The sequence below is a fragment of the Coffea arabica genome, chromosome 6c (assembly GCF_036785885.1).
Source record: "Coffea arabica cultivar ET-39 chromosome 6c, Coffea Arabica ET-39 HiFi, whole genome shotgun sequence".
NCBI classification, from domain to species: Eukaryota; Viridiplantae; Streptophyta; class Magnoliopsida; order Gentianales; family Rubiaceae; genus Coffea; species Coffea arabica.
Genome location: NC_092320.1, coordinates 3,372,944 through 3,398,852, shown reverse-complemented (window position 1 = coordinate 3,398,852; position 25,909 = coordinate 3,372,944). Strand labels below are relative to the sequence as shown.

General features: G+C 37.3%; 4 protein-coding genes across 11 annotated transcripts; 3 read left to right on the top strand and 1 right to left on the bottom strand.

Annotated features, from left to right (window-relative positions):
- Positions 1-210: 210 nt before the first annotated feature.
- LOC113695152 (uncharacterized) lies at positions 211-4,472 on the top strand. Of its 8 annotated transcripts, none has more exons than XM_072052059.1 (6): positions 211-557; positions 984-1,028; positions 1,168-1,288; positions 1,371-1,449; positions 2,258-2,366; positions 2,449-4,472. In XM_072052059.1, exons 5-6 carry the CDS (start codon positions 2,267-2,269, stop codon positions 3,738-3,740), a joined length of 1,392 nt encoding a protein of 463 aa, XP_071908160.1. In that variant the 5' UTR covers positions 211-557; positions 984-1,028; positions 1,168-1,288; positions 1,371-1,449; positions 2,258-2,266; the 3' UTR covers positions 3,741-4,472. The 8 variants fall into 8 exon arrangements, with proteins under 8 accessions (XP_071908160.1, XP_071908162.1, XP_071908163.1 ...); XM_072052061.1 differs by having other exon boundaries at positions 1,162-1,288; XM_072052062.1 differs by lacking the exon at positions 984-1,028.
- A 1,287-nt stretch (positions 4,473-5,759) lies between these two features.
- Positions 5,760-7,396, top strand: LOC140008259 (pentatricopeptide repeat-containing protein At2g37320-like). The gene has a single exon (XM_072052056.1). It carries the CDS (start codon positions 5,906-5,908, stop codon positions 7,340-7,342), a length of 1,437 nt encoding a protein of 478 aa, XP_071908157.1. The 5' UTR covers positions 5,760-5,905; the 3' UTR covers positions 7,343-7,396.
- A 965-nt stretch (positions 7,397-8,361) lies between these two features.
- On the bottom strand, positions 8,362-11,090 carry LOC113694498 (uncharacterized). Its single transcript, XM_027213318.2, has 6 exons — positions 10,825-11,090; positions 9,784-9,919; positions 9,329-9,410; positions 9,175-9,222; positions 8,850-8,950; positions 8,362-8,718 (listed from the first exon to the last, which is right to left on the bottom strand). Exons 1-6 carry the CDS (start codon positions 10,985-10,987, stop codon positions 8,586-8,588), a joined length of 663 nt encoding a protein of 220 aa, XP_027069119.2. The 5' UTR covers positions 10,988-11,090; the 3' UTR covers positions 8,362-8,585.
- Positions 11,091-21,110: 10,020 nt separating this feature from the next.
- On the top strand, positions 21,111-23,642 carry LOC140008258 (protein ALUMINUM SENSITIVE 3-like). Its single transcript, XM_072052055.1, has 3 exons — positions 21,111-21,487; positions 22,686-22,931; positions 23,191-23,642. Exons 1-3 carry the CDS (start codon positions 21,254-21,256, stop codon positions 23,503-23,505), a joined length of 795 nt encoding a protein of 264 aa, XP_071908156.1. The 5' UTR covers positions 21,111-21,253; the 3' UTR covers positions 23,506-23,642.
- The last annotated feature ends 2,267 nt before the right edge of the window (positions 23,643-25,909 follow it).

The window sequence follows — 25,909 nt, the reverse complement described above, 5'->3', positions numbered from 1 at the left end:
AATGTGAAGTATTTTTATTGATAAAAAAAAAAATCTAATTAATTACTAGATTTGTCCAAAAGGATAAAAACTTCATAGCCTCAATTTTATTCAAAAAAGAAAAAAGAAAAACCGAAGAAAGCGCTGCTAAGGTACTAATTTTGGACTCAACGGAATGCTCAGAGAGAAATTGGAGGGGATACTTAAAAGAGCAATAATTATCCAAGACTCGGCGCAATCGTCCATTTGACCAAATATGTCATTTCGCATTAAGATCCTCCCTCCATGTCAGAATCGTCTTCCTCCTCTCTCCTCTTTTCAACTTCAACACCGATTCTCATTCTTCACTCCGTCTCTTCACTCGTCTATCCCGCTGCGCTCCTCCTCCACCTTCTCCTCTCTCTTTTCTATGCACCGAGACAAAGTGCCGCCCTCTTCGCCCCCATTTTTTTCCCATCTATCTCTCGTTTTTTTCCCTTCTCCTTATGACCAAAAGGATTTACTAATCTAAATCCTTCTACAGTTTTGGCCTTAGGAACTGAATCGGGAGCGATCCAGACAACTTATGAAGCCATAAGGTGATTGGCTTTTGCAAATCATTGATTGTTTTTTTTTTTACTTCCTTTTCTTTTTCTTCCTTTCCTCCGTTCTTTTTTCGTCGGGTATTTCTTCGTGACAGCACACTGATCGAAGTTGAACAAACTACTTTCGTAATCGTTTCGTGCTGCATTTCTCGAAATCGATTTTCCTTTTGTTTCCCGATTTATTGTTTCCTGTTCGACAAAACCGATTGGATAATTTTTTCCCTAAATCTGAACCTTTTTCTTTTTTGGTCAAAGTTTGTTTACTTGTCTTCATCTTCGATAAAATTCGTGCTAATTTCGTCCGAGACTCAGAGACCGATTCTTATTGCTCGAGTTTTTGGGTTTTCTTCTCGCTGAAATCGATTCTTAACGAGTCTTATTAACACTTCTCGTGCATGCATGTCTTTAATGTGTGCATAGAGGTCGCCAAGCATCAACCCCTCACTTTGACAGCGTCATAAGTGGGTACGTCCCCTTATTAACACTTCTCTTGTGGATTCTATACGTCGTTTTTTTTTTTTTTTGGGACTAATTTTCGTTTGGTCTGTGTTTTAATTTCGTACGTTTCTTGCATTCCATCTCTAATTCGATAACAAAGATACAGATGTCGTTGATCAACTCGAATGAACTGGTTCGTTTGCTGCGTTCTTAAAGTTGGAGATGCCTTGGACTCGATTGTTTACTGTTGTGGTTTGGTCTTCTTGGCTTCCCCCCATAAAAATCAGGTAAGGTAATGTGGTAATGAATTTTCATTTTTCATCAATCTTAAATTGATCGCCTGATCATTTGTTTGCATGACCAATGCAGATAGGTCCCCGCGGCGGCCCCACCCCGTAATCACCTAAATACTTCTTCCAAGTAAGGGCTGATCGACCCTACCCCTCCGGTACCTTGCCTACACTGTTTTTTCTCTTTCTCGTTGTTGGTCGCTCTCTTTTATCGTTTGGCATTTTTACCTGGTGCTTTATTTCATTCCAATCCAATGGGGTCTTTCCCTTGTGAAACAAAAATTGCATGCACTGCTGTTCCATTGATCATGCAGAAGTTGATTTATAAAGCTTCTTCTTCCTCCTAATTACACACTCCCACTACCACTGGAAGAACGAAGATATTATTTGACTAGATTATATGAGTAATGGGTTTGGACTTCTGAAGCCACTTTCAAGTGTGTGTAGGATTTGACCACGAATGCTTTCTCATTTGCTGGGGGTAAAATTGTCAATCCGTGAATTTGCTCCCTCTCTCTGATCTTTGCTCTGAAACTATGGCTCTCGTATGGATTTGATGTATTGGAAGTATTTTTCAAAAATTTTACTATAACATTATATATAAAACAAATTTTATTGTAGTTGCTTGTCGGAGTGTGTTTTTAAAATATAAAATTTTATTAGAACTTTTTTTTTTTTTAATAAAAAGATCCACCCACCACTCCCCTCCACCATCACCATCACTGATCACTGATCACCACCACTCCCCTCCCTCCTCCTCTTTGCTCCCTCTCCCTTTTCCTTCTCCCTCCTCTTCCCTCTCTATTTATTCATTCTCTCCCTTTTTTGGCACGTTAGTGGGCTACCAATATTTGTCATCCTTCCTGCTGCATCATCATGAGTGAAGATGTGCATGTATTTTGCATATAAAGATATGACATTATGACATCTATTTTCTGCTTTTTATTTGTGAAATTAATTACGTAGGAAGCTGCTATGAGAAACAAAGACTTCATTGGAAGAGTGTCACATGACATGCTAGAGCAGGAAGATTTGGATGCTGCCAATGTTTTGATGGACTTGGCAAAAGACACAGGTAAGCTGTGTAACAAATGACTGGAAAACTTAACGCTGAATGTGATTCATGCAAGTTGGACAATCATGGTAGTTTCTCGCAGGTTCGGTGGATCGGCTCCTTGCAAAAGCACCTACCAACCAGAATAGGAATCCTAAAAAGATATCCGCTTCTGCATTTGACTCGGAATTTTCCATTATTCACTTTCTTTCTGCTGTTCGGCTTGTATTGATCACTCCAGTCGCAGAAGATTTTACTGTAACACATAGCAGGCGAGTGGAGGTTGCCAACAGTGGAAAAGGACCTAGACATGGCCTCTGTCTGGAAATCATTGGCAAAGATGCAAGAAGCAATTCTGTCTTTCAACTGCATAAGAGTGACAAATGCATCAATGCTTCAGAATGTGTACAGAAGAAATTGCCTTCTCTTACAATTGAAGAAATCGTGCAACGGCTGAGATCCAGCCCTGGAGACGCACGTATATTTGAGCTGAAAGCGTCTCTTAAGGATTTAGTCCGGGGAGCTTTAAAGATATTTTCATCGACAATAGCTCCTTCAGGGGTACCTTCCTGGCAGCCGCTGATTACGTATCACAAATCTAGTAAACATTGGTCATGGATTGGTCCAATCCCATCTCTCTTATTTCGAGGTGAATGTGCCTGTGTATCTCCCAAGGCTTGGGGCTTGAGGAGCCAAACTCTTAATAAGCTAGTTGAGTGCTTTTCTGAATGGCTGCGAGCCTCAAGAGACATGCTTCAGAAGATTTGGAATCTTCCTCCCCCACCATTGGAGTTCATGGTACATTGGAGCAGCGCTGAAAGGTTTAGCGCCACAAGAAATCTGAAGATTAGCATTGCCACCATTAGTCCAAGCAGTGAGCAAGTGAGAGCATATTTCCGCATGGAAGAAGCTTTGAGGTATTTAGTCCCACAACAGTCATTTTCTTATACAACTGTTGACGGCAAGAAATCTTCAGTTGCTCCTATGAGGAGGTGTAGTGGTAAGCCATCAAGAAAAGCCCGGGACCATTTCATTTTAAAGCCCAATCGGCCTCCTTGTTTCACTATGCTTTGCCTTGTGAGAGATGCAGCTGCTAGATTACCTGACGGCATGGGTACAAGATCAGATATATGTACTCTAGTTAGGGACTCTCAGTTCATTATTGAAGACATCGATGATGATCAAGTTGAACATGTTGTAAGCGGGGCCTTGGATCGCTTGCACTATGAACTTGACCCGTGTATACGATTTGATAGGGATTCTCGGTTGTGGTTTTACATGCATGGAGATAGAGAGCAAGAAGATTATGAATATGATGGCACTTCTTCAATCAAGATCCACAACAAAATGAAACTGCCAACCTTGGGTGTTCGGAGAAGAAGGCGTGCCTTATAAGAATTTGGAAGGGAGTTGGTTGCATGCTGTAAAATAGTGCAAGTCCTGAACAACAATGCATTTGGGTTCAACGCCCTGCGCACTCTACATCTAGAAGATTGGCGAGTCCCCCCCTGCTTATATTAAAACCTTCCAATGCCCGCCTCATGGTGCCCAAGTATGGCCGTCCGCTATTGGGATGTGAACATCATAGGTTGCTTGCATAAGGCTATATATATATATATATATGTGATGTTGGAGATTTTGGAAATACTTACTAGTTGACATTTGTTCAGTTTACTTGGTTTTAATGGAATGTTAGTCCCTTCTTTACCTGGATAATGGAATCATATCGATTGATTTCAAAATAGCCGTTCCAAAGAAGGTCGAACTCTAAAGGCCTACTATTGTATCATTCACGACACGGGGGTCGAATAGTCAGTAGTCTGCTCTTGAAGTTTAATGGTGCTGGAGCTCAAATTAATATTTTTGAATGATTAGCTGAATATGGTCGCAAAGTGATGCTTTGCTTTTCTTCAGCGACTAACGTATTATCGTTAACGTGGAAATTACAAGTGCCAGCATTAATATTGCAGCAAAACTGATTTCTGAGAGCGTGGATTCGATCAAACTTTGACATATCTAGTGTTAGTAAGTGTAATATGAATGGAGATGCATGTAATCTATTATTGTTTATTGGATGATAATTAGTTAGCTTCTTAATGGATGCTAACAAAACATCTAGCTTGTTCTTGCTTTGTTCCATGTCAGACGCTGATGACAAATCTTTCTCTACGCAAGACAACAATTTCTGGGTACTTTCTGGCATTTTCTTGAATTTCAATAATTTTCTGCCCGTGGTTGGTTTTCATTTCTTTCATATCCTCAAAGCATGGACCCAGAACAGATTTAGCTTTCTGACATGCATCATCGTCCAGCTGTACTAAGTCTGCAGTAACAATAATATTCCATCATACGTCCGGACTCAGAGGTCCAAGACATCCTGATAGTATCACGAAGACAATTATGGTTGGAATAATAGTCACATTCTATTGAAGCTATGAGATTCCTCTGGCCTGTTCTTGATACTTTTAGCACGAATCGCATATTCAAGAGTATTAAGAGTCTCGTCCCAAGGAATGAATTGATGGAGAAAGGGTGGCGATTAAGCATGTCTTTGTTCTTCCTCCCAAGAATCCCTCTAACAATCTTTTCAATTTGCTATCCCTGGTACAACGGCATCATCTTTCAGTAATTTTCATGTTAAGGCTGAGAACCCAAGAATTAGATATCCTAACCAGCTTCTTAAATCCCGCCCTTTCCCTGCTTTTTTTTAAAAAAAAAAAAAAAAAAAGAAATTGTGATGCATATTTCCCTGCTTAAATCCCACCCATAGTTAAGTTTTTCCCGTTCCAGTCTGGCCATATGCAAATGCATATATATATCCTTGAAGAGCATCAGCATTAACAATAGGAGCTCCAACATGATCATACAAATCCTTTTGCTGCGATGCAGGACCAAACACCTGAGCAATGACAACAAACTGACACCAGATGCATATATTCAATCAATGCATTTTGCAGTTGAGTAAGCAAACCTTGTCAAAAGTGAAATTTTTCTTTGTCTGCTTATTTGCTGTATTGAGCGTTGCAGTTACTTCCCGTGTAAACCGAATCACAGGAGATTACAATTGGAGTTTCAGCCTTTTCCTCAAGGGGCACTTATAATCAACAGATAGATTTAGTCTGATCATAAGCCAACTGAACACAACCATTTAATTTAGGATGTCCAAAACAAGGGGAATTTTTTTTTTGATTAGCGATTACCATTCTCATTGGGATTCCTTGGTTGACCGTTGCCATTGGCTATGAGACGTATTCAAATGTCACGCAGAAATTCGTTAGAGAATTGCGTGAGGTGGGAGAAATTCATTATTAGAGAGTAATTGCGTGTGGCGGGAGGAATTCATTTTTCCTGTTTTCAGATATGGTCACCTGGAAATTTCACAATTGTTAGACCGAGAGAATCTCTATTGCAGATGAATTATATCTTTCTAAACATCTGAGCAATTTTACGAAAATAATAGCAGGAGGGGAAACTGAAAAGAAGAGGGCCGTATCATTTTGAGGAGGGGTTTGGGCGAATATGAATGGTAAGGGAGGGTACGTCAGGCAAACTCCATTCCTATGCTGAGAAACCCTCCAAAAACCAAGACGCTGGTGGTCAAAGGCCAAAGGGTCCTCGATATTATAGCTTCAAAGCCTGATGTCGTCCGCAATCGCAAGAACCATCTTCGCCTCGTCGACGACTTTCTGCGAACAACCAATTCACTTCAATTCCCGGAATCCCAAGGCGGTAGGATAGGAAACCCTCCAAACACAAACGAGAGTTCAAAGGTTTTAGAGCTGTTTAGACGTCATCAACAAGGGTTGAGTGTTGGTCCAAGTGTTTTGTCAAATGCTTTGAGTTTATGCGGGTCCGAGAGAGCTGTAAGTGCAGGCATTCAAATGCATGGTCTGGCAGTCATTAATGGGTTCCTCTGCAATGTTTATGTTGGCAGTTCTTTGATCACATTTTACAGCAAATGCGGAGTACTCAATAGTGCTTATAAAGTGTTCGATGAAATGCCCACAAGAAATATTGTGTCGTGGACTGCAATTATAAATGGTTTTGCGCAAGAATGCCGGATTGACATCTGTTGGCAGCTTTATCGTAAAATGAGGGATTTGACGTTGAAGCCCAATGCTTTTACCTTTGCGAGCTTTCTCTGTGCATGCACCGGTAGTGGGTGTCTTGGGAAAGGGAGGAGTGTTCACTGTCAAACAATTCTCACCGGCTTTGATTGCTACATACATGTTGCTAATGCTCTTATATCCATGTATTGTAAATGTGGCAGCGTTGAGGATGCTTTGGCTATATTTTGGGAAACAGATAATAGAGATTTGGTTTCATGGAATTCCATGATTGCTGGTTATGCTCTGCACGGCCTTGCGTTGAAGGCTGTTGGGCTTTTTGAAGAAATGACGCACCAGAGGGTGAAGCCTGATGCCATTACTTTTCTTGGAATTTTGACTTCTTGTCGACATGCAGGTTTAGTCAAACAAGGCAGATTTTTCTTCAACTTAATGGCAGAGTATGGTGTAAATCCGGGGCAAGACCATTACTCCTGCATTGTGGACCTCCTTGGTCGAGCAGGTATGCTAGAAGAGGCTAGGGATTTCATCAAAAGAATGCCCATCAGTCCCAATGCTGTCATATGGGGTTCATTACTTTCTTCCTGTAGGCTTCATGAGAATGTTTGGGCGGGCATCGAAGCTGCTGAGAACAGGCTTTTACTGAAGCCATCGTGCGCTGTTACCCACTTGCAGCTCGCAAACTTGTACGCCAGTGTTGGGTACTGGGATCAGGCAGCAAGAGTGCGGAAATTGATGAAGGATAAGTGCCTGAAAACAGATCCTGGACGTAGTTGGGTTGAGATCAAGAATGGAGTTTACCACTTTAGAGCTGAAGACATATCCAACTCCAATTACACACACATTCTAGCTATGATGGATAGCTTAGTAGACCACATGCGATGCTTTGGTCATTTACCTATAATATTTGAAGAAACCGATTATCCATGAAAAGGCAAACATGATATTTCTGGAAGTTGCCAAGGCTCTTGGCATGGTTTTTGAGGTGATTGTTTTCTTTTGCATAAAGTACTTCCGCAGTGACTATTGAGGAGTTTGTATCTTAAGAAAGTGGCCCATTTTTCATACAAAAAGCTGGCAGGCGCGTGCAAAACAAGCATATAGACAAAAACAACGTTCCCATACCTGAATTGCAAAAGAAAATGTGCCTGATGCTTCTTGAGATAGAGAAGAATTACTCTGAATCTCCTCTAAGACAGGTGCCTCAGAAAAAAAAAATTGATAAGGAAAAGAGGCACCCTCTTGTATTTAATTGTAGAGAGAGAGTGGATTGGCGATGTTTGTTATTCCTCATGTTACGTAGCTAGAATATAGAATGCTACCCTACTAAACCAAGCATTTTTCTTGTACTACTTTTCTTCTGTTTCCTTCGAATGGTACCTAAATTCAGATTCTCATTTTGTTTCTCAGTTTCTTCTAATCCACTTGCAACTCAGTCACTCCTCCGTTATCTTAGAAAACATGAAAAGAAGACGACCTCAACATGACAAGATAGGAGGAAAAATAAAGCCAATATTTCGCATTACCTTGTTTCACATATAAGCAGAAATAATTGATACTGTTTGACAAGCGATGGCATCTCTAAGACTCAGAACTACGGGATTCAGATTGCCTAGATTTTCCTGAGATGTTTGACAGATAAAACACACTTTTACTGGTTGATTATCCTGGGAAAAGCAAGCCAACACCAGTGAACATACTGAGCTTGCGCTGCTATAGCGGCAACAGTGGCAAGCAGTTAATAGCAACCAAGAAAAGGTACATAACATCAACATGCTATTTGAGAAGAAAAACATAAGCTATTATAGAAATCTATTTCTGTCCCCACAACCTGACGGAATACAAATATAATTCTCCTTCCAAAGTAAATCATGACGAATGCACATCTCTCCAACTTTCCTTGTAGTTCCATGGTTAGTTTAAAAATTCATGGAAAAGTCAGTGCCTGATTGGTCAATGGAAATAACTCATCCCTTAAGCATAAGAAAAGTACAAATTAAACAAGATAATTCTAACGTAATTGTTTCAACAAATTTTCAACATTGCAAATTAGGGATACACGAGTTCGGTCATCTAATTGCCACTTCCACATCCTACCGTCCCTTGTATGCTAGAGCACCACCCAAACGAAAAGGGCAACCAATGTTACCAGGAAAATTTTCAAGAGAAAAAACTAATGGAGGATCCGCACAAAGATTTGACTATTCAGACAAAAACCTTGATTTTTGGTAATGAAAGCATGCATCGCAAGAGCCTGTGAAGGGAAATGCACAAGTGCCATTCTAATCGCATCTGGGAATGCCTGTCTGCAACAACAAAAATTATATATGCACCTCAGAGGATATTAGGAGAAGGAAGTTATCACATAATAACCATCCTTCTACAAACTTCAGTACCCTTTCTTCTCTCACTCTTACTATAACTCTTCAGAACTAACCTGAAAAACATCTGCATGGAGGATGCATCATACTGGCAACCAGAGAGGAATCGCTGCACATCCTCCATCAAAGCATTACGGGGGATTCCTTGGAGTAAGATCTACAAAGAAGGGGAGAAAAAGAAATGAGGAACAACATTTTAGTTCTCACAGCTTCTTGTAAAAGAAGTGTAGTTTGTATTCCACCTGGTAAACAAATGTTACCACTGGTTTTTAGGAAGAGACAGCAGAATTCTACCAAAACTGTGTATGTTTGAGGATTTAGCTTTAAGGATGGACAAAACAATGAAAAGAAACAACTAAGTAGAGAAAGACTTCAACATACAGCTTTTCCATCATAGGGTTTTAATGTTTCCCACTGCGAGCGATCAGCCTGTCATTAGAAGTAAATAGGCTTGAAAATGGTCAATTTCTTGCTTCTTCTCTTTCTCTATAAAGTAAAAGAAAACAACTTCATTGTGTATACTGTTTAAAATTACCTTGTCCAATCTGAAGCGACCCTTCCTGCTAATTGACCTAATTCCAGCATTATAAGCCGATTGCATAGGAAACTGTATGGACCTGGATGGCCACCACACATATAAGAAGAACCAATGTTTCAAGCATGTTGATTATACTGCCATGAAGATTTGATAATAAAATGATGCATAAACGCAAGAAAAATAATCCATTACATCAAATAAGCAATAGGGGGAAAATTGTCCACTATGATACAGAAATGTCTTAGAGAAATGAAAGCGGCTGGTAATTAATTCCCCAACAAATAGTATAATCAGGATAATTACCGAAAGGACTACACAGAAAATTCTCTATGGAGGCATGGAAGTGCAGAAACCATGAAGAAATGCAACAAGGGTTTCGACATTCCAAAACCACAATGCTCCAATAGTTTCCAGTTAAAAAGCAATTAGAAACCAAAGAAAAGAGGATATACATTGACATTGTCTCATAGTAGTGATCGTAACAAACTTTGACATCATCTGTACTCAAGTTACACCCTTGCAACAAATTGAGAACATCGGTCTTCGTTGTATGCTTTGTCGTGCCAAATAATTTCCCATAAACTAGTCCTGATGTTTATACAAGAGATATATATACGTAAGTAAAATGCACTTCCAATAAAAACAACAGTATAATGGATATCCCATGTAAACTAACAGCCAAAATAGAAAAAATCATATTAATTCTTAGGCATCATTCATTTGCAGCTTGCAGGGCAGGTTACTGTAAACTATGCATAAACAAGACGATATCAAGTCATACATCGCAGTCACTAAATCAGACTTTTTCCAGTATCAATCAAATTTGAATTATCAGTTGCATTAACTCCCAAAAAATGAGAAGCTAACTTTAGGGTGTGTTTTTTGGGTTTTTGTGGACAATGGAATTCCAAATTTCTGCAGCAAAATTAAAATTAGCGTTTCTATACAAATACAAGTTTCAATTCTCATAAAAACCAAAGACACCCTTAAAGTAACGCAGACTACCTAGATTATGCTGATGTATGTATCAGAATGTCAAACAAACAAAAAAAAAAAAAAGCAAAAGCAAAAGCAAACTACACTAGCTTCGACAGTTGCTTTGTTTCGTGTATTCGTCACAAGGGCATCGTTTAATTGAGATACCTCAAAATCCACCAAAAAAAATATATAATAAGTAACTGAATCTTTTTTCTTCCTCCGAAAAGACAGTAACCATAAAAGAGAGAGGGATTGGAGGGAAGCTAATAAAAAGATGAACCACAGTTTTGATAAAATATTACGTGCCACTTAAAAAGCGAAGTTATTTGATTTGATATACGATGCACATAAGTAGACATTAATATTCAATGGTTGGAACAAGTCTATAAAATACAAGAGAAGCCCTAAACTCTGAACCCTAAGTCCTAGCTCAATTTTAAATGTGATTCGTGATATTGCAACCGAAGAAGATGAATGATATTAAAAAAAAATGGAAACAGAAGAGTCGTGAAAACCAGTGGCTGGAGTTCGAAGAAATGAATCGGAAGTTGTGTCCTGACTGGGCTGCTGGGTTTCAGTGGCGAAACGTCTGGGCGAGAGTAGCGACGGAAGTCCTTGATGTTGATGAACCGGTCTAATCAGACGGCTCGATTTCGTCGCGGTTCTGAATAAACTCATCGCCGGAGAATAAAAGCCAAATGAGATACTCAAAATCTAAGGTCTGGAATTTGAAAGACGGTGAAAGCGAGTGAGCAGCCTGTAACTGTGAGTGGCTACAGAACTTGTGGACTGGACGACGCCGTCAGGTCACAAAAGCCTATATTCCTATTACTGGGCTTCGAAGGGACAAAAAGTCGGGCTGATTGTAGCCCAAAGTTGGTGCTCCTTTAGCTAGATACTACAACGTGGTTTACTTTCTTTCCGTTTTCGAAACTGACATACTGACAATGTATACATTAAGATCGTAAACGAATCGACAATGTATACATTAAGACTGTATACACACTGACAATATATACATTAAAACTGTATATAAATTGAACCGCTTGCAAGTGGATTGAGTCAAAGTTTGAGCCGAATTCATATTCAAAATATTCTCGCAAACTCGAGTGTGTATATGTATATATATTTTTTATTTTTTATTGTAATAGTAAAATTATATATATATTTCTCTCTAATATTTTATTGTTTATTAAAAAATATTATTTTATTTATTTTTTCGAGCTCGACTTGACTCGAATTTGAGTCGAGTCCGAGCTCGAGCATTAAATTAACAGCTCATCAACCTCGAGTCGACCTCGAGTTAGAGCATTAAATTGGTAGCTCGTCTAGCTCGAGTTTGATAAAACTAAATCAAAACTCAATTCGATTAGTCCAAAATTCGAATCGACTCGACTCGTTTGCAGTTCTAATATACACCCTTACCATTTGATGCATGACAATTTATTTAAATTTAAATTTAAAATTTGATAAGGGGAAAAATCTTAAGAGTCTTCCCTGAAGTCGATTCTTGTGATTCCATAAAAATTAATTTAATCTTTTATGTATCTAGTGATTCCATGCAAAAGAACAACCCAGCTTTCATACACTTTTTCTATTTTTCTTTACTTTTTTTTTTTTTTATGGCCTACTTAAGCTGAGGGTCGTTCAAACAAAGTTGACTGTCAAAACAAGAACAAGTCATTGCAAAAATATGACTAAAACTATCCAAATTAACTGGTTAGTTGCCATGTTGTAATTCACATTGTGCGACCTCATGCTCGACTCGTAGCGACCTTAATTTGAAACCTTATTGCACAAAAAATTAGAAGAAATTAATAAACGAATAATTTACATTGTGATGACTTTACAGAAGGGCCAATTTTAGAAAATTAATAAACGCTCATCGGAAATGTTAGTCAAGATTTTTGTTTTTAATACTCCAAAAGAGGATACTCTTAATCCTTATTAAATTGGAAAAGTGGCCATGACCACGGTTTCAAATAGGAAAGTCCTACCAGTACTAGTAGTGCTAATTAATTACGCGTATCTTACCTCGGATTGGATTTAATTCCGAGAAAATAATATATTTGAATTAAAAAGAATATTTGAAATAATTTATGATTTTTTTTCTAATGATTGTCTAGTGGGTCTCATCATATATTTAGATTGCTCTTAGACTTACCATGCAAATACATACAATTAGAATCATTATCATTTTCTTCCAAGTGATTAGACTCTTTCCCAGATTAATTACATTTTTTCAAAAAAAAAACAAAAAATAACATAGAGATTTCACTTAACATGTACTATTAACTTATACACCTTTCAGAGAGCATTTTCATGAAATGACCTCGCCAAATCACCAAAATTACGTCCTCTTTGAACTATAAGTCAAAAGTTCGAACTTCACCTACAAAAAAAAAAAAAATTAAATAAGATTTTTGAACATCCATTCGATCTAATGTAATCGAGTTTATATACTTATTAATCTTTATACAGTTTTTTTAAACTCTTCCTCTCTATAGAATAGGATAAATTTTACCATTGCAGAAAAAAAAAGAGAAAAAGAAAAAAAGGGGGGAGGGGCGATCTTCAATCACCCCGCCCCGGTCCATGCATTGCTTGTCACGAAAGATACACCCTACTACTTGGGCTTGTCGCAACTAGCCCGGTCTATATGTGTATTTTGAATCAATTATAACTGCCAATCCTGTTTTATGATACTATTTTAATGAACCGCCAAGTGTTAAAGACAGTTTATTAGTTGACACCTGTGATGTAGCATGTATATATATATATATTTTTTGAAGTACATTGCGAATAATTTCTTCTCAACAAAACCAACATAATCGACTCGTCTTAAGTAAATTGGCTATTAAAAGATATTTAAAATTCTCTTCAAATAGCAAGTCAGGAGTTCAAATCTCACGCCCTGCAATCAGAAAAATTCAAAAAGCTATGAATGTTACTCTAGATTTTTTTTTTTCGGAAACGACAACAATTGTACAACCTAATCTATTCTACGCTAAGGGGGAGGGGGCGGATCTAAAGAGGTCCAGGAATAATTCGGAGGGGACTGAAACACCACCGGACCAAACGAATGCACAACACACTCGCCTAAATTTTTTTGAAATAAATCACTTAAATGTGACATTTTTGTGGGAGGCATGGTTTGCCACCAAGCTAGGTATGAATGTTACTCTAGATGGGTCTGTTGTTTTCTCTGTAATCCATTATACAATCTAATAGGATAGTATAAACATGCCCGGTCTCAATCTCTTGCAGCTTAGCGGGGAGATTTGCATCATTATTGATATTCACGGGACTGTGTTTGCCATGCTAAAATACATCTTGAGAGTAATTAGTATGCTAAAAAAGTCAGAGATTGGGGGGTCATCAAATGTACTAGGGAAGTGATGCATTGAAAAAACGAACTTGGCAATCATGAACTGGACAGGTATCTTCTAATCGCGTTGTTAAAACTTAAAACCAAACAATTAGTTGGATCATTGAGTGATAATCCTCACTCGGGCCAGGTATGATTGCAGGTAACGACATCTAACTCAAATTCGGCTTCTTTCAGGTTGACACTAGACTGAGTCAGCCTCTGGTATTAGTCACATTAATTACTCAGTACCAAACAATGCCTATGTAATCCTTCTTGGAATCCAAACTATAGAACTACCCAATGTCAAGTAAAAAGTTAAGCACAACAAATAAAGTGGTTACTAAAGTTTTGGCGTTTTTCATTTTGTTGGTTCAAATGAGAAGAAAATTTTCAGTGCAAAAATTTTTTCCAGGAAAATAATTACTTTTTTTTTTGTCGTTATTTTCTGGTGTTTGGTTGAGATTTCTAAAATATTTTCCTATTCTGAAAACTCAACTCCTCCCTGCCACTACGATTCTCTTCCGTCACGGAAAAGTCATCACATGCATAATTCCAGCGGCGCATCACCACGATTCCTTAATCCATTAAGGCAAAAACTTGGGTGAACCAGGTCTGGGTCCCCACCAGTAGACCCATTGGTCCAAATTGAACCGCATCATTATAGCGAATTTTTTAAAGCCAAAATTCTTTCTCTTCCAACAAACCTTTTAGCCAAAATGAGCAGAAGTTCCTTAGCCAGAAATTTAAAAAGAACCAAAAAAATGCAAAAGTCAGATTAGATTAGCTCCACCCGCAAATTCCTATACTCAAAAACTCTAGAAAGCTCCGTCAAATTCCTGGACTCAAACTTCTAGTCTTCATGGTTTTTGTTTTTTCGGGGGAACACTTCATCCTTTGAGCCGTGGGAGAACGAGATTGCTTAATTGATGGGATCATGGACTCATGGGTTTTGCTTGTGTTCTGGGAATAGACTTAGGTTCCGTTTGACGGGTGAGTTTTTTGAAAGTTTACCTACAATTTTACTGTAATTTAATATAGAAGTCTTAAAAAAAAATTTTGAATTATATATTTTTTTAATATTTTGAAGTGTATAATTTAAAAACTTTAAAAAAAATTTTGAAGTTACTGTAGTTAAAATTTTTAAAAAACTTACAACAGACAAACTTGGCAAAAAAAAACTTATCTCCCAGGCAAGGCTTTAATTATTGGATGACTTTCTTTAGGGTAAAATACAAGGAACCTCCTTGTGGTTTCGCGAAAAGACACCTCACCCCCTTATCGTTTAGGAACCTACACATAAACACCATAAACTTCATAACTAAAATGGAAATTACCTTTTGAACCGGCTTAGTTACCGGCAGAAGGTCAAATACCTTGGCAGGCTGTCCAATTCCTTCACAAAAAAGAAAAAAGCTACTGTCCAGGGAAACTAATTTGTACAACGTCGACCAAAGAGATATCTGCGATTCGACTTCACTCTCCCACCCGATATAAGCATACAGAAGACAGAGAAGGCAGAAGCGAAGAGATCCGCAACACTCCTCCTTTCTCCAGTCTTGCAATGGTATCAGCAGCATGCGACACCACCAAAGCAAATTTGCTATGAATCAGATCTGCCATACAGATTGACAAGAAACGAGCTTTGTCAGGAAAATTGGTGCTGATAATCACGTGAATGCAGATGTCGAAAAGAAATGTTTGCCAAGCTTGAGAAGATTGAAAATAAGAGATTGCAGCTGTTACGGACTTCAAATCTGAGGAGAAGAAAGTGCAGTGAGGCTTGTTAAAACAGAGACCCAATGCTTCAGGTCTGTAGGAACAACATTGATGAAAGAGGGAATATGGTATCGCAAGACTTTCCATCCAAATTTTTTATTCTGAGTTTGAATATCCTTCAGAACACTCTGCAACATGAGACGACCTTTAGTAGTGAAGACATACCTTTCATTGTTCAGAAACGGGAGAGTTGAGTTCTAGCTTTACCATGTCTGTCATTGAATGGATCCTCTGGTGAAAAATTGCTAAAATACATAACCAGTTCAATTTCCATATATGGCAAGCAAATTTAGTCAATGAAATTCCATCTGGAAGTTGTAAATTTTTAAAAACCAGAAGACACACGGATCAAACACTTTATCCAAAACCTGTGCCCACTTAAAAAACAAAAAGACAAAAAAAAAAAAAAAGGAATTAGCAGAAGTTGAAATACTGGTCCTGCGGATTTATTAACTATTTGTATTTGTAGCCCTGGGTTAGTTCTTCACTACATTAATTTCGAAGAGATCGGTTAACTTTGGCTCAGATCTGCTTTAGCCTTTGGAATTTGTTTGAACCTTGCCTGAGTGTAGCAGTCAATGAAATCCGATGTTGTAATTTCGATTCTTTAATCTGTAGTGGATTACTCTCCATTCATGGGGATCGAGAAGGGTGCTGTTCTGCAGGAAGCGAGGGTCTTTAATGATCCTCAATTGGATCCTAGGAGATGTTCACAGGTCCAGTTTTCAGCCTGCCTTGTTACCTGATATTCGACCAGCACATCCGGTTAAAGGTCAATTTCCACTTTAGTAATGAAGTTTAAGGTGTTTATGTGTATGTTTCTAAACGATAGGGGAGTAAGGTGTCTTTTCGTGAAACCACAAGGGAGTTTTTTGTATTTTACCCCTTTCTTTATGATTCACCTTGGCTGCATCTCTGATCAGACCTAAACGAAAAGCCGCCTTGATTTTATGCCCAATCACGCACAAAGCCTTTAAAGGAAATCAGAGAGATGTTTCTTTTCCACTCAATCTCTCATCTTCTATCCTTAACTTCAATCTCCAAAATTCTCAGCCCTCTTTTTTTTTTTTTTTTTCTCGCTATGAATTTATCCTACCTCTGTGAATTTGAAAATTTTTGAAAAAAAAAATATTTCTCGACTCAAGCTAAGGTACACAAGTCATATCTTAATTTTTTAGAATGATAAAATGCATGGCAGAGACATGGTGGTTATTTCTAGTCCATGGGTTTATGACAACACTAGTGGACTAGGTATATGCAAGCGTTTGCCTTTTATTAAATTGCACGGTAATAGAGGTAAAAAAGCAAATGTAGAAGAGAATTGATCCTTTTAACTTTCCATCATATCAAGCCAAAAATATGGTGGTGGTCACATGTTATCAAGTTGAAGAAAGACTGCTATTCTCTCTTAGACTCAGGATCAAGGCAGATTTGAGGCACCAAAAGATTTGAGAAAACAGAAAAGAAAAAGTTTGTGTTTGGATAGATGAATTATTTCATGTAATTCTTCACTTGCATCATAAATATATTTTCTGATTATTTTTTTATATTTTTAATTATCTATTTATCTCATATACATCATATTATAAAAAGTGTTATGGTAATTTTTGTAAATAATACTCTATCCAACTACACATGCTTGAATGAAGATGTCCCAATTGTTGCCAAATTTCAGCGTACTGCGGATTCACTAGCATAGAAAATACCGTCCGACTCTGGGCTTCAGATTCTCTGTTCCCAAAATAGTCCCTGTCCCCTCTGTCCCTTTGTTGTACAGCTGCCACATGTCTTTAACCTTTTATTAACCAAAATTCAAATGAACCGATAATAATCGATTTATAAGTTTTGTTAACCCAAATTCAGAGAACCAAATTCCAATTCATAATTTCAATATCTAGTATGAATACCCGTGCTACGCATGATATTGATATTATTGAAAAAAATGAAAATAAAATGGTGAATAAACAAGATTAAAAAATTGTACCAACATAATTAAAATGTAATATCTGTCTAACAATAGTTTGAAATATGATAGAATGCGATTTTGATTTTTTGAGAATCAAAATTGATTTTTTGAGAATCAAATTCCAAAATCATCTGCTGGATAAAAATAAGAGAATAGTAACAAAATTTCAACCACTCTTACTAAGTACACCTAAAAACCCTGCTAATACTTGAATAACCATGGTCTATCATGTTGGTTTGTAATATCAAACTCTTGCCTATTCATAATTCAAAACTTCTAAAGATGGTCGGTTTGTTTGAATTTGGGTTAACCAAACTTATAAACTGATTATTATCGGTTTATTTGAGTTTGGATTAACAAAATACTAGAGACACGTGACAGTTGTACAATAAAGGGACAGAGAGGACAGGGGACTATTTGGGGACAGAGGATCTAAAGCCTCCGACTCTGGCTTCTTAAGATTTCATTTGTTGGCTCGGGGAAGTTACCAGCACACACTACCCTCAGTTTGATTTCTAAGCTAGCTTTTTAAGTTCACAGGTGCCGTTGTAAGTGGACACATGGGTTTAGCAAAATAACTTCAGTAACTCTTCTGAAAGGGAAGCTGTTTTCCAATATTAATGAGGGAAAACTTTTTGCATGGTAAAATGTTTGAGTAAATTTTACATACATTGATAGTGTATATACTATCACAGTTGGATGCATAACACATAAGCAAAATTTGAATTGTAATTTTAAATTTAGATGAATTGTCATGGATCTAACGGTGATAATGTATACACTGTCAATTATAGGTAACAAATCAACCCATTTAATTAAATTTACCCATATCCGCCCATGAATAGATGTGTATGGATATCTTAAGTTTTCACATATATATATAAATGAGTTACCCAATTAACCCATTAGAATTGTTTTCTCCCAAATCTCATTTTTTTCCCCACCCATCTTTTTTTTTTAGATTTTTCATTTTGTTATGATGTTAATTACTTTTGTTTCATTATTATTGTTATTTGTTGGTTTTATTTTATCATTTTATTTCTCTTAATTTGTTAACTTACTCATTTTTTAGCATTACCAATTTATGATAAGCTTTAGCTTCTTTTCCTACATTTCCAAAATAAAATTTTAAATTTACACATGAAAAAAATATTAGGGGTTCAAAATTTTTAGATTAAATTTTTATGTTAATTTTTATAGTACTTAATTTAAAATTTTATATTCTTATTATTCAATTATTAAATAGCATGTAATTTTGCGACATAGAGTACAAATAGGAAAAAAAATTGATAATTAGGCTTATTGAACATTATAAGTAAATATTTAAAATTAATGATGGGTGCAAAGAGTGGTATAAATTGATAACTTAGTTTGTAAAAATGAATTTAAATGAGTTTACAAAAAGTTAAAATAAATGGATTATAAATGAGTAATTGGATTACCCAATTCATTTTTTGACTTACCCATTTATATCTATCTAATTAAATGGGTATAAATGGGTTGAATCACTTATACCCATTACTCATTTTACCCAACTCAAACCAGTTTCAAGTCACCCATTTTGACACCTCTACTGTCAATGTATAAACAATTAATCCTAAATGTTTTTATAGGCTCTTATGCAAGCAAACATAGGAAGCGAGGGAAAATTTCTTGTACTCCTTCCGTCCAATTTGTTTGTTATGTTTGAGGAATTCAAAATTTTAAAATTAGTGATTTGATTATGATTTCTGTGGTTATCTTTTCAATTTTATTTTTATAAGTTCAAAATTTAAATTTAAACGATAAGATGCATATGATATGATTAAAGAAAGGGACCATGTTTAAAGAATGGATTAAAAAACATTTTAATTTTTTCAATATGATAAACTTTTGTAAACATTTCAAAATAAAAAGGAAAATTTGTTCAAAACGTCCCTCACATTTTGTAAAATAACTTTTTTCGTCCTTCATTTTTAAAAATGTAATTTTACGTCCCTTACAAATTCATATTGGTCAAATTTGGTCCATGCTTAGGTTTTCGACTAGTTTTTTGTCGGAATTCACCACATGCCTTACATGTGATCATATTTTAAGGGTAAAATTGTCAAATCAAATTTTATATAATTCGATTCATAATCCCTCACATTTCATAAAATAAAATTTTTCATCCTTTATATTTCACAAAATAAATTTTTTCATCCTTCACATTTTTCAAAATGAATTTTTTCATTTTTTATTGATCATGTGTGTGAATAATTTTTGTTTAAATATATATATATATATTTATTTGATTTTATCTGAACAGTACGAATAGCATGTGAAATCAAATAGAGATATATTACATACTATTCGTACTGCTTAAGTGAAATGAAATAGATATATGCATGGGTTTAAAAAAATTGTTAGTTTTACACTTATATTCGTTTTCTTTTACTCGAAATTTGAAAATAAAGAAAACATTTAATCCTAAATATTATCGAGTATTTATATCGAATTAAATTGGATAGAAAAAGTAAACAAAAGAAAAGTATGACAAAAAGAAATAAGTGATTTGCAATTTCAAATTTTAAGATAATCACAAAGCAAGTAATTCAACTGTTGGTCTTAAAAGTGTCGAGTAGAAATTTCAAATTTAAACTGAAATTTGTTAGCACAATTATAGAATTCGAGTTAGGACCCATTAATTAGATGATCTTATTATACAACTCAATAAATAAATTATTACTAAAAGAGAAAGGTCACAAATATTGAATAGGTTCAAATGGTGAAATCATATAAATATATACATGAGTTTCAAACAAAATTATTAGTTTTAAACCCTTATATATATCTATTGAATAGCATGTATATAACTACGATTAGCATGTTTAGATGAAATCCAATAGAGATAAATTACATGTTATTCATACTGTTTAAATAAAATCAAATAGACATATATTTGGGTTTATAGAAAAAAAAACTATTCGTACACATGATTAATGAGGGTTGAAAAAATTCATTTTGAAAAATGTGAGGGATGGAAAAATTCATTTTTTGAAATGTGAGGAACGAAACAATTTTTTTTTGTAAAATGTTAGGGACGAAAAAATTCATTTTGTGAAATGTGAGGAACTATGAATCAGATTATGTAAAATTTTGATTTGACAATTTTATTTTTAAAAAATGATCACATGCAAGTCACGTGGTGGATTCCGACTAAAAACTAGTCGAAAACCTAGGTAGGGATCAAATTTGATCAATATGAATTTGTAAGGAACATAAAATTACACTTTTAAAAGTGAGAGACGAAAAAAGTTATCTTATACAATGTGAGGGACGTTTTGAACGATTTTCCCAAATAAAAAATACGACACTTTCAATAATTTTAGTCCAAACAAACGGACCAAAGTAGCAGCCAAAGAGCACCTCCTCCCAGTCCCACGTCTGCAATGGAGGAAGAATTGGAGACTCGATGATCGATCTCTTTCAAGTGGTAGACCCCACAATCTGCAATGGTGCCCAAAAGTCGATGAGATCGCTTAAAAATTACTAAAATCGAAGTAGGCCAGGGATTCCGTATGCGTTCGTACTCGTGCGTACATTCCTTCCTTTCTAAAGCCCGAACCACTTATAAATCCTCAAATACAAGCGCCACGGGATTGTCTCAAAACTTTTTCTCCATCAGGGGGAGGTCTTTACTAAACTACATCTGTACCATATCATATCAACCCCACTATAACATTCACTCTCCACAACAAGATGATGATACTATATAAACAGATGGATATTTGAGACCTCAAGTCCTCCGTCCTAGTATCCTTTCTTGTTGGCAGGTTTAATATCTTCAGTATTCTAGTTTTCTTGAATCAGTATGGACTGGGAATGGCTGAAGGAGTTCGCAAGGGGTATGATCAAACCAGTTGCCGCTCTGGCCGTGGTGCTGATGGCCATGCTCTTGTCCTATTTGCAGAGGCTGGGATTGGAGGGAGAAATGATTTATTCAATCTTCAGGTCTTTTCTTCAGCTATCCATCATTGGCTTTGTTCTTCAGTTCATCTTCAATCAGAGCAGCAGCATCTGGATTGTTGTCGCCTATCTTTTCATGGTACATGATCCATCTCATCCCGTCTTCAGTTTCTTGATCCGACTCTCACCGATGAAATAATGACACCAGAAGAAAAAAAAAAAAAACAAAACAAAATTTGCATGTTAGCTAATTTTGGATTCACAGCGTACAGGGGACTTTTACTGCTAGCTATCATTAAACCAATGATGGCTGTCTTCTTCTTCTTCTTCTTCTTCTTTTCTATCAACCCTATATTTCTTGTCTTGTTCTGTTTTCTTTTTCCCCAGTTCCACAAACCAATTCGGAAAAACTTGCATTATTCAGCATCTTTTACGCATGCTAAGTCACAGAGAATTATATTACTAAATTTCTGTCTTAATCTGTCGGTGCTATTCTTTTTCCATTTTTTTTTATTGTTCGGAAGTAGACTAATCTTTTCGGTAGTGCCAGTTGTTAATTAGTTAATACATAATGTTACACGCAATCATGTACCTGTTCAAAGAACCAATGCATTCACCTTTCTGAGACACAATTGAACAAGCAAGATTCTGAGATCCTGCAAAAGTAAGCTCGATTTGTTTGAAGCCCACCATAGTAATACGCCGAATGTTGCTTCCATAATAATAGCATCAGCACTGCGTTTCTTTTTTCCCCCCATCAATTTCATAACTTTTTGGTCAACTGCCCTGTTTGGCGTCACTTCTGACTCTAAAGCCAGATTAAATTGAGAATTTTAAAGCTGCTCATTGGATTAATTAATCCAGGAGTTATTCAATCTACGACAGCCCGACCTATAAACGAATTTCTTAATGCGTATCCAACTTACAAGAAAGTTTACGAGACAGATAAAACTCTGGCGCCTAGTCCGTGGTACTTGCATAAAATCAAACCTGAAGTAAGCAACACCGAGCTTACTAAAATGCTTTATTGAAACTTAAAATACCCCAAGAAATCCCAATTGTATTTTAAAATGATTGTGTTGGAAATGCTTATAGGCCGCCAGAAATTTTGGTTGCCTGACTCAGTCAGGGCTTGTTGCAGATTCTTTAACATGATAATGATGTAATGGCGTTAACCCCTTCTGCCTTTTAACATCCATCAAGGGTGGCCTTGACTTTTCAATTAGGTTTAACAAATTTCTTCCTTGCTCTGTTACTGAAGTACGATTGGGTGAACTTTTTTAGGTTTCTGACATCGGCCTTAGACTTAGTATTAGTATTATTTTTTACTGCTGCAGGTATCTGTTGCTGGTTACACTGCTGGTCAGCGGGCTAAACATGTACCCCGTGGCAAGTACGTGGCAGGAGCGTCCATCTTAGCAGGAACAGCTGTGACAATGTTCTTACTGATTCTGTTGAATGTTTTCCCTTTCACCCCACGGTATATCATCCCTGTTGCAGGAATGATGGTTGGCAATGCCATGACTGTCACTGGGGTTACGATGAAAAGACTCCGGGATGACATCAAGATACAAATGACCTTGGTAGGTTCCATGATTCCAGCGCCTGCCCCAACTTTGATTGCGAAGTTCCATCAATTTTAATTGACCACCAGCTATCTCTCAATCTCAACCCATTGTCGTATCTTTTGTTACACCCCTTTATTTTGTATCTAATTATTTTGTGACTGTGATCTGATTCCTGAATTGGAATTCATAAATAAGGGATTTTGACCTTACTTTTGTGTTTGGAATTTTGAATTTCTGCCGTACTGAATAATTAGAAATCCCATGGTTTTGCTAGGTGGAGACAGCATTGGCACTTGGGGCTACTCCCCGTCAGGCGACAATGCAGCAGGTGAAAAGGTCCCTGGTTATTGCCCTTTCTCCAGTGTTAGACAATGCCAAGACTGTAGGTCTTATATCCCTTCCTGGTGCTATGACTGGTCTTATTATGGGAGGAGCTTCACCCTTGGAGGCTATTCAACTGCAGATTGTGGTCATGAACATGCTTATTGGAGCTTCCACTGTTAGCAGTATCATGTCAACCTACATGAGTTGGCCCTCTTTCTTTACAAAAGCTTATCAACTGCAGACCAAGGTTTTCATTTCAGATTGAGGTTTCCCTAGTTGAGTTCCAGAGACTACTCCAGTCCGTTCCCAAATCGTGGGAAAGAGGATCCAGGATTAAGTGTCTTGTGATTGCATGCTAGTGGATGTCTAATCTCACCTAGGCAAGAAGGCTTTTCACTCAAATATTAGGAAATCGTATGCTGCTAGCGAACTATCTTTTCATTTGTCTTCTACTTTGGATTTCAGGCTGGTCTGTGTATCCTAGCCAGTCCTTTTTCTTTTCTTTTCTATTTTTTTTTTTTGGGAGAGGAGAGAAGAGAGAAGCGGGGGGGGGGGGGGGGGTTGTTGATAGAAATCCCAGCCTGTGTCCTTTTTCTTTTTGGATAGAAATCCTAGCCTATCGTATGGCAAAGAGTGACTAATTGTATTCCAGGTCTGTTGCCGCCCTTTTAATGAACTACTACGGAGTATAAGTTTGTGGGGACTGCCTCAGATTCCAATTTTCTTCTTTACAGTTATGGGTTATGCAGCTAAAAGCCATCTACTTAATGGTAGGCCAAGCTCCTATTTTTTCCTGCATATTTACACAGATGGATTAGTGAAGAAGCAGCACTGTTCTTAGATTTTGAATTTCTTGTTCATAGAACTTGCTCGTTCAATTCTGCTCTCTTTACCGTTGTAAAGCACAGTAGGCATGAAGTGCTACAAGTCCTTAATACCAGAAATATGGAGGGAGAAAAGATCACTATGATTCGCTCGAATTCCCTGTTTATGGTAGTAAAAGAAAATAGTCGATGGAGATGATTTCATAGCAGCAAAACCACCATGAAAAATCATTACATGCGTTCTCATGCATGCAATCTGATTCAGAATAAGGTACAAGAAGTTGCAAAAGCTCAATCAAAATTTAAACCTTTGGAAGAAGCCTGACACAGGATAACACTTCAGCATCAGAGAATTCAGTGCATAAACAACTCATCATGTCTAAAAACGGTTACGCGACTGTACCGGATGGAATGAAACGATTGGAAGTACTTCATAGATTTAGGTAAGAAATTGATTGTGATACATTTGCGAGAATCGACAGAGGATCAGAATTCTCACCATCCAAACAGGTCATTACTGCAAAGCGTATAAGCTAGGTAAAGGGAAAATTTTAGGAAGTATGCATTTCCAGAACCCAGGCGTTGGATTTAAAGGCCCGAAGACACAGAACAATTGCACCAATGAAGAAAAAGTACGAGCCAATACCGATTGTGATTTGTGAATAAGCTTTGGAACTGTCATCCATTTTTCTTCCAACGAGTTGATGCGACGGCCGATCAAACGAGAAGTCTTATGGTGCACCAGGATTGAACGGGTTGACGCCCACAATATTTCCAGCGGGTTCATAGTTGCAGACCACGAGGAGTCCTTTTTCTCCGGCGCAATAGACAGCGGAGCTGCACCCAACCCTCTGGGTAGTTTTCCACACGACGTTAAGGTAATGCCCGCACTCGCATTCATCAGTTTCGAACGGACATTTGCACCGATTGGTTGTGTGGTCGAAGAATCGCTGCTCGCTGAACCATTGTTGCACCACGGACGCAGGAGTAAACTCCTTGTACTGCATCCAGAAAATGTTCTCCCCCAGATGGTTCATGGGAGAGGAATGACTCCTGTAGTTGCAGTCGGTCTGGCGCTCCAACGCCCAAAAATGGGCGGCCAACGTGAGGTTAGGATCCCATTGCAGTGGGGGCATTCCCAAAATCCGCCTCAGATCATTGTGAGCGGTGACATATTCTTGCTGCTCCAGGTCGTATGTGGGGATGAAAGGCACCGGCAATGGATGGGTAACGTTTGCCGGGAACGATCCCGCGTGCCTCTTTCTCAGTTTATGTCTTGGGGTGGAATGAAACACCCGGGCCTGAGCGGCGGAGAGGATGATTCCATGAACCAAGGTTATCAAGAGCAAGGCAGCCAGAATTTTGGGTCTTGACATTTGCAATTGATGATATCTCTAGTTTTATGTCTTGGGGGCCGGGAAATTTCTTGAGTGAGACCCTGATCTTTGTTGCCTTGAGAAATCTCTCAGGCCGTCCCCCGTGACGCGAGAGCAAACGCGAAAGCAAGGAGGAATAATTAATCATGGACGAAATAAAAAGCTTAGCTGTTTTTTTATTTTTATTATTTTTGCCTATAAAGATAGTAGTAACATCATGATTTGAAACGAGGGACACCATTGACGGGACCAGGTTGGTGATGGACCAATCTTTTGGTTTGCGTCACATGATAACACAACCCATTATGAGACGTAAAGGCAGTGGTATTATGACCACATTTTGAATTATTATTCGAGGTTTAGGGTACTCAAATGTAATGGAGTATATCATATTCTACATTCGGAATGTCGACAGTTGACTTGTTTCCGGTGAGGTTTGCAAATTGAACAGCTTGGAACTGCCTGCCGG

What these genes read in the sequence shown, in the direction of transcription:
- LOC140008259 (XM_072052056.1), top strand. Translation starts at nt 5,906, where the DNA reads ATGCTGAGAAACCCTCCAAAAACCAAGACGCTGGTGGTCAAAGGCCAA.
- LOC113695152 (XM_072052062.1), top strand. Translation starts at nt 2,267, where the DNA reads ATGAGAAACAAAGACTTCATTGGAAGAGTGTCACATGACATGCTAGAG. An exon ending in GGACTTGGCAAAAGACACAG is followed by an intron (nt 2,367 to 2,448) that starts GTAAGCTGTGTA and finishes AGTTTCTCGCAG; the next exon opens with GTTCGGTGGATCGGCTCCTT.
- LOC140008258 (XM_072052055.1), top strand. Translation starts at nt 21,254, where the DNA reads ATGGACTGGGAATGGCTGAAGGAGTTCGCAAGGGGTATGATCAAACCA. An exon ending in TTGTCGCCTATCTTTTCATG is followed by an intron (nt 21,488 to 22,685) that starts GTACATGATCCA and finishes TTACTGCTGCAG; the next exon opens with GTATCTGTTGCTGGTTACAC. An exon ending in TCAAGATACAAATGACCTTG is followed by an intron (nt 22,932 to 23,190) that starts GTAGGTTCCATG and finishes TGGTTTTGCTAG; the next exon opens with GTGGAGACAGCATTGGCACT.
- LOC113694498 (XM_027213318.2), bottom strand. Translation starts at nt 10,987, where the DNA reads ATGAGTTTATTCAGAACCGCGACGAAATCGAGCCGTCTGATTAGACCG. An exon ending in TACTATGAGACAATGTCAAT is followed by an intron (nt 9,411 to 9,783) that starts GTATATCCTCTT and finishes GTGGCCATCCAG; the next exon opens with GTCCATACAGTTTCCTATGC. An exon ending in TCCATGCAGATGTTTTTCAG is followed by an intron (nt 8,719 to 8,849) that starts GTTAGTTCTGAA and finishes TTGTTGTTGCAG; the next exon opens with ACAGGCATTCCCAGATGCGA.